We start from the raw sequence: 20,050 nt of genomic DNA, 5'->3' as shown, positions 1-20,050 counted from the left end.
TTATTTACATACCATGAAATTCTGCTGTAGAGGAGACCAAGAATACATTATGGGTACTGAAGCAACTGCATTCAGAGTCTTTAACGGGATGACTTGTGTTGGAAAATCCAAGTCACTGGTCACCGAACACTAGAACAGAAAAAATAAAATTGACTCGTAAGAATAAAAGGACAACCTGAAGCTGTAGGCATCATATTATAAAGAGATGCTGCCTACTTACAGCATTTTGAAAAAGAAATTTCTTTACTGAGACGGTAAGTTCATAAAAACCAGAAAGGATTCTCTCCTCTCTTTTACCTAGTGATAGAAAAAGCTTCAGATTTTGCAAATTTTCAAAACCTTCCAACCCTTTCCATACTTACCAGTATCAATAAGAATCAAATATTATATTTAGGTTGGCCCCAGATTAACTGCTCCTTGCTTTCACTATAAATTTTCTACCTCACTGCTTAATTTCATTTACATCTCATCCACACGGAATAATATATATATATATATATATATATATATATATATATATACACACACCAAATATGCCACTTAAATCTTAATAAGAATATAGAAACTTGTTAGGTTAAACTGTCTTACCTTTACCTTCCCTTTTTAAAAACCCAAGTGTCATTTGCTGATATTATCAGATGATACACAAATATTAAAGGTAATAGACCTGAATTTCAATCACAACGAAATGGATTCAAATCAACTCTGCAGAAGTGTAAGCTCTAAATTATTAACAATAATAACTCATGTTATTAAGCACTTCCTATGTGCTAGGCACTATTTTAAACACTTGCACGTCTTATATTTAGTCCTCATAACAGCGCTGTATGATGGGGACTATTCTTAGCGCTCATTTTACAGGTGAGAAAACTAAGATAGAGAAAGGATACGTAACTGGCCCAAAGTCATACACTGTTAGGGCTAGAATTTAAACCCAGAACGTCTGACTCTGGAGCCCCTGCTCTTACCCACTACACATATTGTCACGATACCACATTTCTATACATTTCTAATGCCCATTAAGTAAATATATTTCCCTGAAATACCATATTTCATCCAATCTACGATGACATCAATTTCAAAGCACACCATTATCTTCTGTATCATTAAGAAAATAATGTTGCCAATTAAACTATAACACAATGCTTTCTTATCACAGTGATTCTAAGATGCATGCCAGTTTCAGATGTTAAAATGTTAAAAAGTTTGCATCTTTGACTTGATGAAATACGGTAAAGATCTGTGCCCAAATACCACAGCACTCTCGATCCTGTCTAGGAATCCAGCTTTTCTTAAAAGAGTACCATTACCCAATTATCAGGTCTCCAGAGCCTTCTCAAAAATACCCTGGACATATAATCCATGAAAATAGAGCAAAAAGAAGTAGAATTGAAGTAGTAAAATGAAACCAAAAAAGTCATGTCTATACAACACACATAATTATTAAATGTTTCATTTTTATTTAAGAGGACTTAAAAATCACGGGTCTAGATTTGGTGAAATCAGAGTGGAAGTCTTTGGCATCCAGGCCCACCTGGCCCTCAGCACTTCCTCAGGCCAGGGGGATAATCTTCCAATAGTCACAGTCACCGCAGCACAAAAATAGTTCCTTCCTCAGTGGAAGTGAAGGTTTAAAGATAGAGTAGTTAGGAAGAACTGTGACAGTGATTAATCCATTAATTTGCTTTCCAAAAGGGCAAAGATTAAAGATAATACTAGAAAGCTCATAGCTCAATAAGAAGGTGTGAACAGTTTACTAAAACTCCAGAACCCGCAATCTTTCCCTGTTTCCTTCTTTGGCCTCCGATGCAATTCCTCATCCATCCGTCCAATAATAACAGCAGTTAACATTTATTGAGCACGTACTATGTTGCAGGCACTGTGCTAAGTGCTTTATATACATTTTCTTAACCACTTCTCATCTTAGCCTTTGGCATCACGATTTCACAAAATGAGGAGGAGACTGAGGTTCAGAGAGGTTAAATAACTTGCCTAGTCAGAAAGGTAGTAAATTACCAAGCCAGGATGGAAGCCTAAGTCTGATTCCAACACCCACAAGCTTCATGCCTATGCTCTAGTTCTCACCCTGAGATGCCCGTGCAATGGGTGCTGTGCAAGAGAGACACCCAACAGTGTCACAGGGCATCTCCTCCCCCAGCATCTGCCTCTTGTCCTATTCCTACCATGCCTTCATTCCTTCTTCTTAAGTTACTTAACCAGGTCACTCTGGGGCAAGGAGTGGTTATAACTACGGAATAAAGTGCTATACACTACCCAGTGATTTTAAATACAAAATAATTTCATTTCTTGCAAAACAATTAAATTGGAGTTTTTGATTTTTGTTCTACACATGGCGGAGGTAAATTAATTCTGTGATTTTAATTCTGAAGACTGGCCCCCTTTAAAGCCTGGGGGGCGAGGGGGAGCGGCTGCTTCTCCAACTCTGACTTATTCACCTGCTTTAATATCTAAATCCAAGGTCACACTTACGGGAGGACTGCTGAATATCCTATTCAACTACCAGACAGGAGGAACGCTGGCTCTGTTCCACCTGTTTGCTCTAGTGACAGCGAAAATGCTCTGAGTCTACTGAACGAGGTCAGCTGACTTTTCCGTTAACAGAAAGAACTTAGAGAAGCACAGAAAATAAGACAGCAAAGGCTGCAACGCTAAGTACTATCTCCAACCCCACACCTGCCATACCCCCATGACCCATCACCTCAATTCTGAGTCATAAAAGTGTCACCAAGGGGCTGGAAATAAGCTCTCAAAGCGGCTGTGGCCGAGTGTGGTTTTACCTCTGTCTCGCAACAATACTCAGCACAGTGTCTCAAAAAAGAGTAGGCACTCAAAAAATGTTTCTGGAACGAACCAACTGCATTTGCTGATTTTTCCCTAATGGAGACTTTGACTTCAATTTCTTTTTAAAGCTAAGAGAACACCTATTTAGCAAACTGAAGGTCTATACCCACCTCATTATCTATGTAGTATCTCTAGAAACCTACCCCATTCTTTAACTATTAACCTTAACTAATAACCATATCCCTTTCATTTATGAAATAATATTCAAATGCAAAAGCATTTGTTGGTAAAACAAGTTTGGGAATTCTTATTTATTGACTTACAGGAATATTACTCAAAAATCCCAGTTACTTACCAGTAACTTTTTTTCTTTGAAAATGTATCATCCTTGACACTTTATATTATTGTCTCATATCACTCAGAGCACTGAAAAGGATTTTGACCTCATGGGTCTCCACAGCATTTTACCTGATCAGAGTCATATGTCTTGGACTCAGGAACTCACTAGGAGACCAATATCAACAAATTAAATTCTCTAATTCCAGTTCCAACTTGAGGATCACACAAGGAAGTTGTTGTAGGTAATCCATCATTGATGGTAAAGAAAGAAAACAACTATATTAGTTACCAAGGATGCTACATTTTCAGAGAAACACAGCTTACTGGTAAGTAACCAGGTTCCTCTGAGGATGGATAGACTTACATCAACCAGCTGGTACAATAGGCGACTGTGTGGCTGGACCACTGGGAGCTGGAGAGGGAAGTCAAGCCAAAAATAGTAGTTGTAGGAGTACACAACCAAACTGAGACTCTTGGCAGAAGGCTGGTTCCAAGTAAAAACTGTGTTATGGAAAATCGTAGAGGGAAGAGCAGGTGAATGGCCTGCAGGGAAGGGAAAGAAATTAACACACCCTACTATGTGCCAAGCACTGTGCTAGAGACTTTACCAAAGTTAACTTCTTTAAAATTCACCACTACCCTAGGAGGTAGGTATGACTCCCCATCTTACAGTGGGACATCACAAAGGGCAACAGTCATAGCCATCCGGTCTCTCAACAATCTTTCACATTAGAAGGGTTATGTCCGACTTCCATATAGTAGGGGGAAAAAATACACTCAGTTAGCCAAGTTAAAAATATTCTTGGATCCTGGTTGGTCCATTTAATTCAAGCCAGAGACACAATGAACTGGTGATGTTGTCTAATATCCTTTAGCTTTTCCGAGTAAAAACAATAAGGAACTGTCTCACATCTAAGGTGTATGAAAGAAAGCATCAGCTGCCACCCAGCTCCAGGGAAAAGCTGAGCGTTTCTGAAACTACCCATATTCTTCAAGATGTGAGTAGAGAAAAGATGACACACCAAGTTTTAAACCAGCTAGGCCTCCTGGTGAAAATGATCGTGTACATAACTTAATTTCAGACTGCTTTTATGTGAAGTAAGCACTGAAGAAAAAACTGGAATGAGGTAAGTATCAGGTCTGGGTCAAGAAAAGCTCACAGTAGAAGTGAGTTCCTAACTCACTCAGGATGATTAGGAGAAGGGTGGTTAAGGAGAGGGTCAGAAATAAAACATCCTGATCGGATCTTGACACAGGCACATTAAATTAAAGCAGCTAATCAAGGGCGCTGGAGCCAAGGAGTACAGGAGTGGTTCATGCCAGACTGTAAATTATTCTCATTTCTGCTGCTGGATACGTATGTTGCAGAGCCGTCCGGACTTGGGGGAAACCTCCACCAGCAACACGAGGCTCCTGCCCTGAGCTCACTTAAGAACAGAAAGATGCCACCCTATAAGCATCAGTCTGGCACTTCTTCCAGGGCAGGGGGCGGGGGCATATACAGCATTTCACACAGAACAGGTAACATGTGAAGTTCAATTTCAGGAAGTTTGGAGCCTTAAAGCTCTTCCCTGCGTCCTAGCTTCAGAAGCCTGAGCCCGAGTAAAGAGGTCATAAATCTATAAACCTGATTAATATAGTAACTATTAAAAACCCAATGCAGTCTGGGTCTGAAGGGGGCTGTTAGGGTAAATCATCTCCTCATAATCTGCAGTTTTGCTAAAATACTGGAGATCAGAAACAGAACAATAGTCACAGGACGTAAGTTGGTAAAACACCCAACACAGCACGTAAAGCACGTAACCAGAGCCATGTTTGTCCGTGACATGCAAACTCAAGAACCTAATTCAGTAATAGTCCTGCGAGTGGCAAATAAGACCATTTCTATCATTGAAAAAAAGAGAAAGTAAACAAAAACTAAGAAGCAGAACAAAGAATAAAGTCATGGTTCCCATCAGCTGTGGCAGCACAGCCGTTGTGAAGCCTCGCTCCCGTGAGTGGACGTGGGGCTGAACGCCACAGAGCAGCAGAGCCATTGGCTAAGGTAAAAAGGCAGGACGGCCACCGGACCGTAGTCTCAGAAGCGCGAAGCCCTTGCTCAGGTGCTAATAAACCTGCTCCGTGACCACCAATCAGACAGGCCAATTCTGCTGATCTTTGCAAAACAGATTTATAACCGCTCCCCAATTGCTCACGGATTGATCATTTAGTGAATCGTGCTGAAACAACAAAGCCAAATAGAAAAGAAATTGAAAACAAAATTCCCCACTCACTCTTTACACCAAAGGAAATTCCGAATAGGTTAAATGATGTTAAAATATAAAAATGAAAACTAGAAGGAAAGGTGGGTAATTTATAATCTTGAAGTAGATACAGGCTTTGTAAGCCTTAAAGAAACACAGAAATCAAAAGAAGAAATTCTAATTTGACTACATAAACATTTAAAACTTCTGTATAACCAAAACATCCCAGAAATAGCATGAAAATGGGGGGGAAATCTGCAGAACAGATGATTAAAAACTAGTATTTATAATATACAAAAAGTCCTTTAAAATCATAAGAAAAAGTCCAACCCAATTTTAAAAGATCCAAGACCATAACAGCCAACTCATAGAAGAAATATAAACAAACAATAGGTACTTAAAATTAACTTCACTGATGAACGAAAGGAGAGCAAACTACAGTAATGTTTTACCTATCACACTGACAAAGATTAACATTTTATGCTGGGAATATAGATAAACAGACACCACTATAAACAGTTGGTGAGAGTGTAAATGTAAAACTTTTGGGGGGCAATCTGGTAATAGCTATTAAAAATTTAAATATGCATATCCTCTTGACCTAGTAATACTGTTTCCAGAAACTCTTCCTACAAAATTACTCAAAAGATGCAAAGATGTGTATGAAGGATATTCACTGAAAGGCTAACTGCAAAAGGAAAAAAAAAAACCCTAAATGTTCATCCATTATGAATAGGGCAATTAATTACGGTAAATCCGCAGGACCAAGCACTGTGCACTGTTGAATATACTGAAGACCCGGACAGATGTAAAGCCATGGCCCCAAAAGGCAGGCATGTTTTATCTGGGAATAACTTTTTAAAATAAAATATATATTATCATTATAATTAACGTCATAGAAAAAGAAATCAGAGAATAAAAGTCACAGGGCTTGGACGACAGGGCCTTTTGCTCCTGTTTCATATATTTCTGTTTTATTTGAATGTTTACAGTTAATATTTTACAGTGATCTTTTAATTGAAGAAAAAGATAAAAAACAAAAGTTTCATTAACCCAACAGATATTCACATTAGCTAGTATTAAAAGTGCCTCATCGGTTGCCAAGGTAGCTCATGAAATCTACCCAACCCTCTCAAAATGGTACTCAAATAATATTCTTTTACAAAATCTAGTAAGAGAAGATAAAACAGAATCCTAAGCAGCGGATTTAAGTCAATCCAAATTATCAAGCTATACTGTGATAGTAGTTCTAGGTCTAATAAAATTTTCTTATTTCTTCAGAGCAATGAACAATTTTTAACATTGCAGACTAGATAAGCATTTCTTTGGGTTTTGGTTCATTCTGTTTGTTTTCAAAACAGCTGTCAAAATTTGGTTTTGCATTTTGAGGACAGACTTGATCTCTGTACTGGTCAATTTAACACTAAATTTTAAAACACAAACTGTATACACAGTTTGTTCTTGGAGAAAAACAGCAAATTAAGCACAACTTCTGGTTTATTCAGTAGTACAAAATAAACATTTGACATTTTTGAGAAGTTCACTTTTTAAAATTAAGATATATAATCTTAAATTTAAAATATGAACTCAAACATCATAAGTGTACAATATATCTTTAATATATGATAATAATATATAAGCTCAAACAACAGAAGTGATCTTTTTTTTACATGGCCTTTTTGGAAAAGCATAAAATGCTTATATTAGCTTCCTTTCAAAAGCAAAGGAACACCTCCTTATGGTCATTTAAGTAATATTCCATCTATTTCAGCCGAAAGAAAGCCAGAAAGGCTGCCGTGATTTGAAAAAGTGACCCGAACAGGAAGGACTGGCAGAGTTAACACAAGATTCAACCAACAGATGGTTAAGAGGGACAAAGAGCAGCAGAAAGCAACTAAGAAACCAGTTTCTTGAGCAACCAAGAAAGGATGGATATGTTCAGACTGAGAGTAAAGACACACACTTGGGAGAACCATTCATCTATGTCTAAGACATGAGAAAAATGACCCAGCTCCCTGCCACACCTGCTTAAATGCTGGGCAGGACATATTGGTCCTATAATCCTGGAATTCACAAAGGAAAGAAAGCATGTTACTGTGTTGAAAGTTGGGAGTATATTTAAGTAAAGAGCACTACACATTGGGTACACCAGCATGTTATTTTTTCTTTGTGTATAGTAACTAAATTTCTATTTACAATTAACTGAGGAAACTGCATTACCACATCAATAAATAATGCAATCAAGTGTTTACAGGTAAACAAGACAATGTTTTCCTTCTCCTTCAACAAAAATAAGCCCAAACTGCAACCTTACGAAAGAACTTATACATTCTGCATCATGAAAGAAGCCTCCCCCCGCCCCGAAAAAAATTCATTTGCAAATAACAAATGATAGGTGATGAACTTAAAATTTTAAGATATCAATAGGAAGAGCAAACCTGTACGTACTGAAAAGTCCAAAAGACTTTTAATTCTTCATGAATATGAGGGCTAGGAGGTCCTTCTGATGCTGCTTGTTGTATGTGCGAAACATTCTGAAGAAGCCCCACTTTTCTTACTCTTTCATTAGTAAACAAGACACAGAATTCTTAAAAGAACATTACATTCTCCTGGGAATCTAAAAATGCATATTGGCAGGATATTTTTAAATTATTAAACCAATCACACCACTTGCCCAGAAGACAGACATCATTTGAGCAAGCCTCCCTTTCACAGTCATAATACATACAAGTAATAAAAATCTTGATATGAAGAATCAATGAAAGGGAAAAGTGCCTTGTTGTTTTCAGCAAGAAATGGAAAATGTACAGAAAGAAATGCACTAGTAAGGACTACAAGAGTAACTCCTAAACCAGCTTCTTCGTCAAAACTGGAAAAACAGACACATTAAAGAACAGGATTACCAATGTGCAGACTTAAAGAAGATAAAGTTCTTTACTGACTGATGAGACAAAGTAACAAATGTCACCTAGAAATAATCTTCTGACAAACAGCCACATATTATGGCAATACGGCATACATCCCTTGGCCTGTATGTATCGTTTCATAACATTTTTAAGCTGAATGCTCCTTAAAAAGATAAACTGAAGAGCAAAGGAAATATATGTAACATATATTACAGTCACTGTCTTCAAGAAGTCAGAAGTATTTTTAAAAAGAGAAAATAGACACATACTCTGTATTAAGATCCTATGGGCAACACGGCTTAGGTTCTGTAACTTCAACACCAAAAAATAAGTACCCACAAGTCTCCTAAAAGCATGCATTAAGGAAACAACAGACTAAAGATGTGGTCTCCAGGTCGACTGCAAGGCTCCTTGATCTCAAGTCAGAATCTACAGCAGTCACTTCATTAGATCAGAAAGTAAACTTGTCAGACTTTCTTTACTAAAATAACCTAGATAAAATTGGTCATTTTAAAACTGAGCTTATCCCCTTCTACAAGTACAGAAGGGAATAAAGTAGAAGACTTGAGTGAATGACTGAAAATTGTCATTGAATCGTCGTCATGCTCAAAGGATTTAAACTGAAGACAACACTTATAAAGGATCAGCTTATAAAAATAAGGACTTAATTAAAACACTGTTACAACAGCACTTCCAAATGTTGAAAGCCATGGACTTTCTAGGTGTTTGGGTCAACAGTGCAGTCCCAAATTCTGCCAACCCTACAAGCCTATTACTAGGAAAGTCGTTGCAAAAGAGGCTAACCTATTTATCTTCCTGCTTCTGACCTAGTTGATTCCAACTTTTAAAGCATATAAAAGAAACTGATATATTGCTGGAAATGCTCAAACTGAAGAAAAAATAACAGGGATATAGTCTCATCTGAAAAGTAAGGAAACTAGACAGAGATCATTAAAGTCCTTTCCAGCCCTAAAATTCTATTATTTATTGTGATAACACCAAAAAGCTTATCACAAACTGTATAAACCTTCAGCTTCCAAAAGTCAGTGATGATGGTTTTAAAGGGGCGGGGGGGGTGCCGCTAGGAGGAGAAGACAAATCACTTCAAGCAGAATCAGTAATTAAGAGTGGCTCAAAAACAAACGTGCTTTGACCAGAGTTCCATGCAACAAAACCTGAATTCCTGAGGCTAGGGGTTACTTTCCTCCTTTTCCCCTCCTGTTTTGTGAAAATGTTTTTTCTCAACCTGCATGGGGTACTAAGTTTAGAAAAACACTTGTTTCATTAAAATGCTAATTTCTTCTTACAATTTCTCTCATGAACTCAATAAAAAGTTAGGTATCTTTACATTCAATGACTTTTATCTCCACTTGACAAAATTAAAAGCAAAATGCAATTAGTAAATACTCATTTGAATAAACTGTACTCTTAAATTTAACACCAAAAATTGTATCATGAGCAATTCCGGTTGTACATAAATAATGAACTTTAATAATTTCTTAATGTGTCTGAGCAAAGTGTACTCTTCCAGGCCCACATCAGATCATTAGAGCAAGGAAACTGACTTTAATTCTTCTAAGGCTCAGTTTCCTCACCTGGGAATAAAAAAGTGGTAATACAACCATCACGAAGACAAAATGAGGTAGAGTAGTACCTAGTGCAGTGCCAGAAATCATTACTGCTGTTCACTTTTATTATAAATGTAGGCTGGGCTTTCAACAGCATTTTGAAGTTTGTAATGGGTGGCGAAATTAAGTATTCCGTGTGTTCCTACTTTATTTCTCCAAATTTCTAAAATGTATCCCTCTGGAGAGAAAAAAAACGAGGTTTCTTTTTCCTTCACTTCAAAATTTCCAAAAGGTCACTTTCAAAAGAATTAGAGGCTCCATCCTGATCCCTTTCGAGAACATTCTGACTGGCATAGAAAAGAATCCCTTTCACCCTTAGTATATTAATTAGTCATTTACCTCTAATGTGTAGGTCCTGACCTGTTGCACATGACTGGAAGGTGTTAATAACATATAATACATATTTATACAACTGCAAGTCAGAGCTTAAAGAGCGGTCAACTGACAAAATGCATAAATAAGAATCATCCCAAGCCATATGTATCACCATCAAGACCACAACACCATCACTGAAATCACCACTAGGACCATGTCTGTAGCACAGACTGAGCTACTCTAACAGCACTGACCAGTCTCTGAAGCCAGTGCATCACACAATCTCAACAGGTCTCGTAAGACACCAAATTAGTGCTTGATTATTACAATATGATATAAAAAATGACTGCTCATTGAAAACACATTATTTTAGAACAAATTCCATTGTTTAGATGCCTTCCATGTGCAGACACCCAGGTCAACAATCATCTACTACATGGCATAATCTAAATTTCAAATCACTTTCTTCCCTCTTTTTGCGTCCATGCCCATTCAAATAGCATTCCATATCACATGCCATGTCTTCCTGCATAAAACAGGTACTTAAACAGAAATGCTTTAACCAAAATCCTACTGATTGGTTCCATACTGTGTAAGTTTCTGCCATTTTCTTTTCATCTTGCTGCCACTATGTTTTAATGTGTTATCTCATTATAAAATCTACCATAGATTTATTGCCTTCCTTTGAAAACAGTAATTTTTTGGAGTGATTAAGATCTACCTTGTTCATTCAAAAAAATTCTATTAAAAAAGGAAATTCTGACCTCTCAACCCCAAATTTAAAAATTCTTATAGAGAGAGCCTTAGAATTTGGACAAAATGTATAAGAAGAAGCTTGTTTACTCCATAAGTATGGATGAAAAAGAACCATTTCTTACAGCACGGCTAATTCATATGAAGGGGGAGGAAAAAAGACAACTATGCATCAGAAAGCCTTGCTCTAACTTGTGATCTGATGAGGACATTCGAGAGTATTTAAAGTTCTTTTTAAATGAACAGTCTTATAAAAATCTAGGAATCAGTTGCACATTAAAGAGAAATAACAATAAAACAAGGGACATCCGAGGTCAATGGCCTCCTCTCGACAACCAACCAACATTCCAAAAGCAAAAACCAAAATGCACTGATAATTCATACAGCGCGTGAGTTCACCAACCTCCCTGGTCCCGCGCAATGAGCTCACAGAAGTCAGGATGTGCACAGGCTGGATCCTTCGCTGTTTCCATTCTTGGTTTAAGATTTCTGTTCTTTCCAAAATTTTCTGACGATTGGAACTAAACATACTCTTTAAAAAAAATGAAGGAGAGGAGAAAAGAAATTGTTCATTGTTAGAAAATTTGTAACATCTCTAATGAAGGTTAAAATTGAGTGATTCCTCAAAAGTATCAGGGACATTCCTTCAAAAGCATATGGATTTTACACTAAACTGTGGTTTCTCACATTCAAATAATACAAAAACACCACACCTATTATTTTACTGAGAGTAGAAGGGGAAGAGGAAATTATTTCCATCCTTTCTTTGTTAACTCTGTATATATCTATATTTTTTTTAAATCACAATGACTTTAGGAACACAGTACCATGAAACACATTCCTTTATATTTGGGTCCTGGGTCTCCACATGCAGTACAAAGTTACACTGAAAAGATGGTGATTTCCAAGTAGACTGAATAACCATTAGATTAAAATCTTTCCACTTCACTAATGTGCATGGTACGATTTTTATGTTAAGACAGACCAAGGACCTTAACTTCCAAGTTTTCATTTATCTTACAGTAAATAAGACCATTTACCCTTTCAAATTAAAACTTATCTTTAGGGAGTAAACCATCCTTAACTGTACCCGCATTTTCACAGAAGACGGAGGATACCTTGACTTCGTCAGCTCGCCTGAACCTCTTGAGCTGCCGCAGGCGCATGTACTCTGACTTTACACGCTTCCGCCAACACACTGGTCCCTTCTCAGATTTCTTCCCAGTCTGGCCCATGATTATTCTAAAAGCAATGGTTTCATATTAAAATCACTAATCTAACCAGCCTGAATATGACCACTTGTGTTTTAATCCCCAGCAAACTAACAATCAACAAAAGAAATGACACATAATTACACTGTTGATATTTGCAAGAAGGGTCCTCATTTGTTCTGCATGGTGAAGTCCTTAAAAACATTTCATTCCAAGTATAAATTTTTATTTAATACAACTTTTAAAAGACATCTTTATTTACAAAGATACTCCACTCCTAAACTGCAGTCATCCTACAGAAATGTGAGCCATTACAGGAGTTAAGTATATACAGTAACGAGCTGTGAGATCCACACTTGTGGAGTGAAAAAAAAAAAAGTAGACAGATATTCTAAGTTTTTCATCATTAAATTAGTTGCTACAGGCATAAATGAATGACTGAAAAAGATAAACCTGAAAAAGAAGTAAAATCTACATACAGCACCAAAGGTAGAAAATATACAGTACAACATGTGATAACTGTACAAATTAAAGTACTCCTCCTACACACACTTTCAACCATGCTTCTCACCTTCAACACTGTGATGAAAGTCTGTGTCTCTGCCTCGTGCCACCTTTCCTCCCATGGGGGCTCCTCTGCTAGCCAGAGGAGAAGGAAGGCAGGGACCCCCCTTCCGCCCCATCTGTGGTTGCAGAGGCTCTGGAAGCCGGCTATGTGCAACGTGGGCTCAGCCTGCAGTCCACCGGATGTCCAGTTCACACCACAGAGTCTAAACGAGCGTCCTCTTCCAGAATATTTGTTCATCAAAGTGTTAAAACTGTACTTGTATCTTCAAAAGATTAGAAGGACATTCCTCTATCGGATGGTGCGAAGGTGCCACATTAGGGATTTGTGCTGTAATTTATCTAAGCGCAATGGAAAGTCATAGTGTTTTAAGTAAAGGGGCAGGGGGAAGATTTACACTCTGGAAAGCCCAGCTGACTGCAGTGCAGCGGCAGGAGGGGCTGGAAGAGAGTAAAAGGCAAAGGTGAGGCCAGGTGAGACTGGAAGGCGGGACTGTCCCTAGACAAGAGACGACGCAGCTTCTTCAACGACACCAGTGATGAGAGAAAGGAAATGATTTCAAGAGTCACTTGAGAGCAAACACGGCAAGGATTTCAATATGGGGAAGATGGCTTTCTGGCCTGAATAACTGAGTAGGGTTTCATGTACCTGCTTACATACAGCCCTCGAGCATAGAGAAAATTGCCTAAGGAGAGGAATTAGAGAAAGAAAAGGAACCCAGAGGTCAGTGGTAACTTTCTGTACGGAATATTCTACCACCAAACCACGAAAGAGAACACAAACGGTGGATTATTCAAGCTGAGAGAGGGGCAAAGAAAGCACGTAATTAATGACTAGTAAGAATCAGGCAATAAATATACAAAGATGAATGAAACGCAGAACTTGCCCTTGCGGCGCTTATAACCGACCTAAGAAGGCCTAAAGGAACGGACTTTACAATATGAGATAAATGTGAAAAAGTACTGGGGCTGAGGGTGGGGGACACAAGCAAGGAGCTGCAGAAGGATGGCAGCAAAGTGACCACTCAACCTTAAAAGTTGAGTTGGGTTTCAAAAGGCAAAGAGAGAACGGAAGGGGCTCAGGTAAGAGCAGGAGCCAGCTGGGTTCGGGGCTGTAAGGGCGCAGAGGGGCCGCCAGCCGACCCTGCAAACAAAGGTGGACCCCAAATTAGGTAAAGAGCCCAAATTACAAGAATTGAGGGAATGAGAAGAACGAAGAGAAGAGATTTCAGAACGTAAGATAAAGACAGTTGAACTTAAGATAAAGACAGTTGAATGAGATCACAGAGATAGGACTGAGTCCCATAAAAGCTTCAAAGTGCGACCTTGCCTGGGGTGCTGAGTGGAACAAAGATGACAGTCCTCAGAGCTGAGAAGACTAAACCCCACAGCCCATCCCAACTTGGCGGAAACACAGAAAGTGGGGAAGAAGTTAGGAAGACGGTGAGGCCGGGCAAAAAGACGCCAAAGTTAGGGAGAGGCTGGAGCTTTATTCTAAAAATGACTATGTGGCAATTTTTTGCTTTCACATCTGCTGGTTTGTTAACAGATGAGCTCAGGTAATTCTATGCAAATTATTTTCAGACACTTAGCACTTCAAAGGCCTAGCTAGAAAGGAGAGGAATCAGATAAAAAGGGATGATCTGTTGCAGTAGCTCAGAAACTCATCACAACTAGTCCCATCTGCTGCTTCCACAAATTCATGGTCCTGGGAGGCGGCACCACCATGCCTGATAAAAACCTGCACTGGGAACACAGCTTTCGTTTTCATTGATATGCAACACGGGTATCACTACAATGCATCTTTTAAGGTGCATTTTTTATGCCGAGGTGAAGAGGTATCATTTCAATAGTTAGCACTTCATGTTTTCCACTGGAACCCTCCATGTCTAACACGCTGTAATACCTTCTATGTGTTTCTACCATTAGTAACAACACCTCTGGAAAAGTATGTCAGGACAAAACCAAAGCTGTTACACTAAACTAACAAGTTGCTCCATCAATGACAAAACACTTCAAAGTTGATTTGGAACCAACCTCTCCGTACGAGGGCATGAAAGGATAAGTTTCCACGTTTATAAACTTCACAAAGTTCCTCCAAATAAAGAAGTAAGCAAGTGAAGGTTTTAAGCTATAGAACGATCTGGTAAATACACACAATAGAGAGGAAAAGAAAACAGGACAGTGATCCATTCAGGGGAAATTATCAAAATATAAGAATCACGACCTCCGAATTAGGATAAGAAATGAAAGTGTACACACTGTTGTTTAAAAGCATAGGGATAAACAGGCAGATCCATGAAAAAAAATAACAAAATTTAAGGCACCATCAGAAGGATGTTTTACATAAGACAAACTGCCTCCGACTGTCACAGCACTTACAACGTATTAAAATCACATTTCCACGTTCTTCACCCCACTTCACCCCCACTGGAAGTCCCTCAGTCTCAAGAACAATTTTTCTCCATTTGTAAAATCGCAGGCTGTGTGCCTGGCAAACAGATTTAAAAACAAACAAAAGGCAGGTCTATTAACATGCGCTGATCATGAGCCGCTGTGCCACAAGGTATGAAAGGAAGGGTGGCTGCCGTGCTGAGTGCGGGAAGGGAGGGGGAGTCACCCCACCCCACCACCGAGAAACCCGGGAGGAGATGAGTCTCAGGGGCTGTCAGGACCCTGTGGTCCCGCCGCCTTACAAAACCTGGAGCCTCTGGGTCTTCCTTAGGGAAGCTGATATTGCCTGAGAGACCTCATCCAAACAACTGGGGTAGCATCACCTACCCCACAGCTGGGTGCGAACACCAGACACCGGCAGGCTCACCCACCTCTCAGGCCCTGCGTGCAGAGACTTCAGGCCTTCAAATGTGAGCTCCCCCGCTCCTTCCCGCCCCTGAAGGCAGACAAACCAGCTCTTCTGACTATTTCCCACTATCACAGCCCAGTAAGTATTATGATACAGCTTGGAATACTCGTACATTATTAGCAAAAAGAAACATTAAAATGACTTGCTACTAAATGGATGGGGATTTGTGAAAAATCCAATTTTTAAATTTCTCACTCAGAAGATTTGCTTAGTTTCATAGGTGAAATGGCACGAGTATGATTTTTACCCAGGAAAAAAACAGCTTCTCTTATTCAAAACAGGTTATAGCTCAAGTCTACCTGTATACAGTGACACCAAAACAACAGTTATGCTTTAATTCAAAGACAAACCAGGTTATGGCGGGGAACCATCCAAACCTTAATACAATGTAAATAAAATAAAGGAAAATTATACAGTCCAGAGTCTTATTTATGAATCAACCAAACTCAAATTGTTTTTGCCGCCCTGCATCAGTTCACCTTCTCTGGGAACTTCGCACCCACCCTTCTCTAAGGACTGCCACCTCCATGGGAGGGAGCCCGAGGCCCTGGCCCACAGCCCCTGTAGTGACCAGTGCTGGGATGAATACACGACCAGATGTGAAAGTCTCAGGAGGTTCCCTGCAAGGTCAAGAATGCTCACCCTTTCCACTTAGGTTTGAACCTGGAAACATGCTGCCTGAAGAATCGCTGGAAGCCAACTGCAACCGCAAGAGGAGAGCCTGCAAAGAACAGTCAACAAGAGAAAAAGAAAAAGCACCCAAAGCCAAGAAGTGGACTCTAGTCCCATCACTGAGCCCTGACCAGGCATGCTTTGCCAAACCAACTCCACAACTGTTCAGTTATGTGAGCCAAGGAATTCCCTCTCTTTTGCTTCAACCAGTTTGGATTAGATTTTCCGCCACATGAGACACAGAAGGGGTCTGAGGTATCATTTTAATATTGAGATTATATACACAACAACGCCTGAGTGAACAGAAGACAGGTTCTCGAGCCCTATTTCCTCATGGTCAACAGCATCGGCTCCACTCCCACGTGGTGAGGAGCTCCGCCCCTGCCCTGGGTTTGGACGGCCCTGGTGACCCCAAGACACACCTCTCTACCTCCAGTGACTGGGCCACACAGCACAGGAATCAGCATCCTTCTCCATCAAGTCCAACTCTAGTCTACTTGTAAGGGGTCTTTTCCGAAATAAGGTAACATTCCTGCCCCTCCTTACTCAGTTGCCAATGATTGAGGAATTAAAAAAAAAAAAAAAATGCCCTAGGCACTTTCAGTGCACTTTATGCCCTTCTTTAAAGGTTTTTCATTCCTAAAGGATTTGCCAAATCAAGGCACTCGCCATCTACCAGTCTTGCTGAGCTCTGCTTCTACTTGTCTGAAGAAAACTAAAAAATAAATTACATGTACAACTTATCCTTCTCAACTAAGTCAATAGCATCAACTTTGACTCTAAACTGAAGACCAGACTAAGGAAGGTAAAATCCAAATTTAACAACATTTAAGTAATAATGATTGCAATATTCTCGATGTCCTTCCCTAACTGAAATTGCCAATTTTGAAAAATCACCAATCTTCAATAGTGCTTTTATATTTAAAATGCTTTGAGGACAGCTGTTAGTCACATTTACCCATTTCATTTACTTTTTTAAGTTAAGATCCATTGCTTTAATGAACTCAAAAGGAAATTAATGGTAAATAAGATTCTGCGGGTAGGGTTAAGGGTTAGGGTGAGGAAAACTTAGAGAGACCTGTAGATGTAACTCTTGGTAAGAGATAAAAATTAATAACCTAAGAGAAGTAGGTCTTACGCCTGAGGGGCTTTATGGAGAACACCCCCAAGAGAAGGAGACTAGGAGTGAGGGGCCCAAGGAGGCAAGCGCACAGGGCTGCTGCCTGCGTCCTCCATTCGGGATTCGCGAGGACAAGCGGACTCCACTGCGTGTCACCACCCTGAACCTTACAGCGACCCACTCCAGGCTGGCCATGCTCTGGCTCAGCAGGAAGGGCGCTCTGGCGATTAACAACACCTGTCACGGACACGGGGCAGAGAACGTGGGCAGCAGCGCTCTCCACTCCAAACTAAGTCCCAACAATAAACCAACAAGATGGCACCTGGTCCTATTAAATCCTAAGTCCTACCCACAACTTAAACAAAGGCAAGAGCACAGCCTGCAAAGCCAGCCTCCCTGGGTTGGACTCCAGTTCTCCCAGGACCAGCTGTGTGTGAACCTGGTCAAGTTCCCAAACCTTTTGGTTCCTCCCTCTCCACATGCTGTGAGGAGCGTCCTCGTCACAGAGTTGTCCTGAGAAGTCCACTCATGTAAGGATGTAAGGCCGCAGGACAGCACCTGTCAGAGCAGGCACTACACCACGAAAGTCCTGGCTACCATCACCCAACAGCAGGTGAGGGCGATCAGGATACGATATGCATATAAAAAAGTTAAGTTAGACAACAAATCAACGTGAAAAGTCATTTTCTTAAATGATAGACTGTATGCAAGTAAATAAAACCAAAACAGGATGTCAGGGGATCTCAGGAAGGAATACAGACCACACAATGAGTTGAGGTATATTAAAACCACATGAGATAAGCCCATGGAAACGGGTGGGGAGAAAAGGAGCCAACCTAGGAAACTTTGGAAATCTGTGTTCTGACTGGACAGAGGAAGGCTAAAGACGAAAAGAACTGGACAGAAACACTGTCCTCTAGTTAAGCTTTCTCACGGGTACCAGGGCCAAATAAGCAAGAGGTGGTGATGGACTAGAGTCAGAGACAGCCGCGTGAACTCTTCTATTTTCATACACACGCAAACAGGCGCAGGGAGACTCGCGTGCATCCCTGGGTGAGCAGACACGTGTGGGCTTCCAGGTACCGCCCACAGAGCCCAGGAGCAGGACCCCCAGCAGGGCCCCCAGCGCCCACATCTTTCCCTCCTGAATCCCATTACCCGCACAAGGAAGCCGGGCTCTGGATTAACGGCCAGCTCATGGGCTGGGACGGGGAAAATAGGAGAAAAGCCTGTAGCAGGAAGGGAATGCTGAGAGGATGAAAGGACGGGAACCAAACCGAAGGCACTCCCAGGGGCCAAAGCTGGAGCAATTTGAGCAGCAAACTAAATCACAACGGTATTATAACCGAACTAATGAAATAAGTATCCATGAGTCTATGAGAGAAAGAAGTGATTAAATAAACAAGTAAATGGGGGCGGAGGGGCAAGTCTTTCTTACACGAATTCCAAAATCCATGTGCACACTTCCCGAGCCCACGCATGGAGCTCTAGTCCCTTCCCAGGTGAGTCGCTTTCAAAGCAGAATCCAGGGAGAGGAAGGGGACGTCCCAGCAGAGAAACCAGTGACACCCCTGCCACGGTTAGATCACCCGCCACCTGCACCCCGATGTGCGCTGAGACCAGCACCGCACCCCAGTCGTATTCTTTCCCCAAACCTCACAACCTCTCACTTCAGTCATCGCTAGAAAACATCACATCAACCCAAACTGAAGGACATTTCGACCAAACATCTGACCAATAAATAAGGTCATGAAAACAAGGAAAGACGGAGAAACTGTCACAGATTGGAAGAGACTAAGGAGACACCTAAATGCAACCTGCTGTCCTGGACTGGATCCTGGAGCAGAAAAAGGACTAAACAGAAAAACTGGTAAAATCCAAAGAGTCTCCAGTTTAGTGAACAGTAGCATAATAATACTGGTTCCTTAACTCTGACAAATGGACCATGGTTACAGAAATCTAAAATTATTCCAAATTAAAGTTTCTTTTTTAAAGAAGGGAATTAAGTTACACAACAACCTAACGTAAAGACATTCATTTTTAAAATAGGCATCGACTTTTTAAAATGATAAACAGGACAGAAATATTGATATATTAAAATGCTATGTAAAATGTTAAATAGGAAAAAACAAAAAATACACACAGACGGAATTTGAGGGGGAAATTCCCACATCTAATTCTACTATTTAAAAACTCAGACATGACGAACAATTTAAAAAGGGGGGAAAAGATCTCCATATGAGCTTATAAGATGGTGTTCACTTAAAAAGATAATACACTTACAGGCTATATTAATAGAAATGCAGACTCTGAACCAACGAAAGTAATTGTGCCACTGATTATACATATACTGATCAAAGAAATCAAACAATTCTATACAATTCAGGTCCAGTTTAGTTGTGTTTAGGATGGACAGAGAAACATGTCTTTGCCCCAGCTGGAAGACAGCATTAAACACATAACACAAGAGAAGAGCATCTGAGTTTGGGGTTTTAAAAGAGAAGTGTTAATATGCGTTCACTCCTTCATTCAATATTTATTGAACATTTAACACATGGCTAGGTACTCTTACAGAAACGGAAGGCTCAGCGATAAATAAAACAGACAAAAATCTGTGACCTCATAGAACTTAAA

General features: G+C 40.0%; 1 protein-coding gene across 9 annotated transcripts in view; it reads right to left on the bottom strand.

The window, feature by feature from the left end:
- The window catches only part of EZH2 (enhancer of zeste 2 polycomb repressive complex 2 subunit), a 63,475-nt gene that overhangs the window by 26,459 nt on the left and 16,966 nt on the right, over positions 1-20,050 (bottom strand). For 4 of the 9 annotated variants that reach the window (XM_032642346.1, XM_032642349.1, XM_032642350.1 and 1 more), the window contains exons 2-4: positions 12,105-12,228; positions 11,390-11,518; positions 13-129 (exon numbers count right to left, since the gene is read on the bottom strand). In XM_032642346.1, the coding sequence (XP_032498237.1) occupies positions 13-129; positions 11,390-11,518; positions 12,105-12,221 (363 nt within the window). In that variant the 5' untranslated portion in view covers positions 12,222-12,228. Of the gene's footprint in view, positions 1-12; positions 130-3,505; positions 3,685-11,389; positions 11,519-12,104; positions 12,229-12,768; positions 13,203-20,050 lie in introns of those variants that run through there. The other 5 variants (XM_032642352.1, XM_032642351.1, XM_032642348.1 and 2 more) reach the window with 4 other exon arrangements.

This window comes from Phocoena sinus, chromosome 9, assembly GCF_008692025.1.
Source record: "Phocoena sinus isolate mPhoSin1 chromosome 9, mPhoSin1.pri, whole genome shotgun sequence".
Lineage (NCBI taxonomy): Eukaryota > Metazoa > Chordata > Mammalia > Artiodactyla > Phocoenidae > Phocoena > Phocoena sinus.
This window is presented reverse-complemented; position numbering and strand designations above follow the sequence as displayed.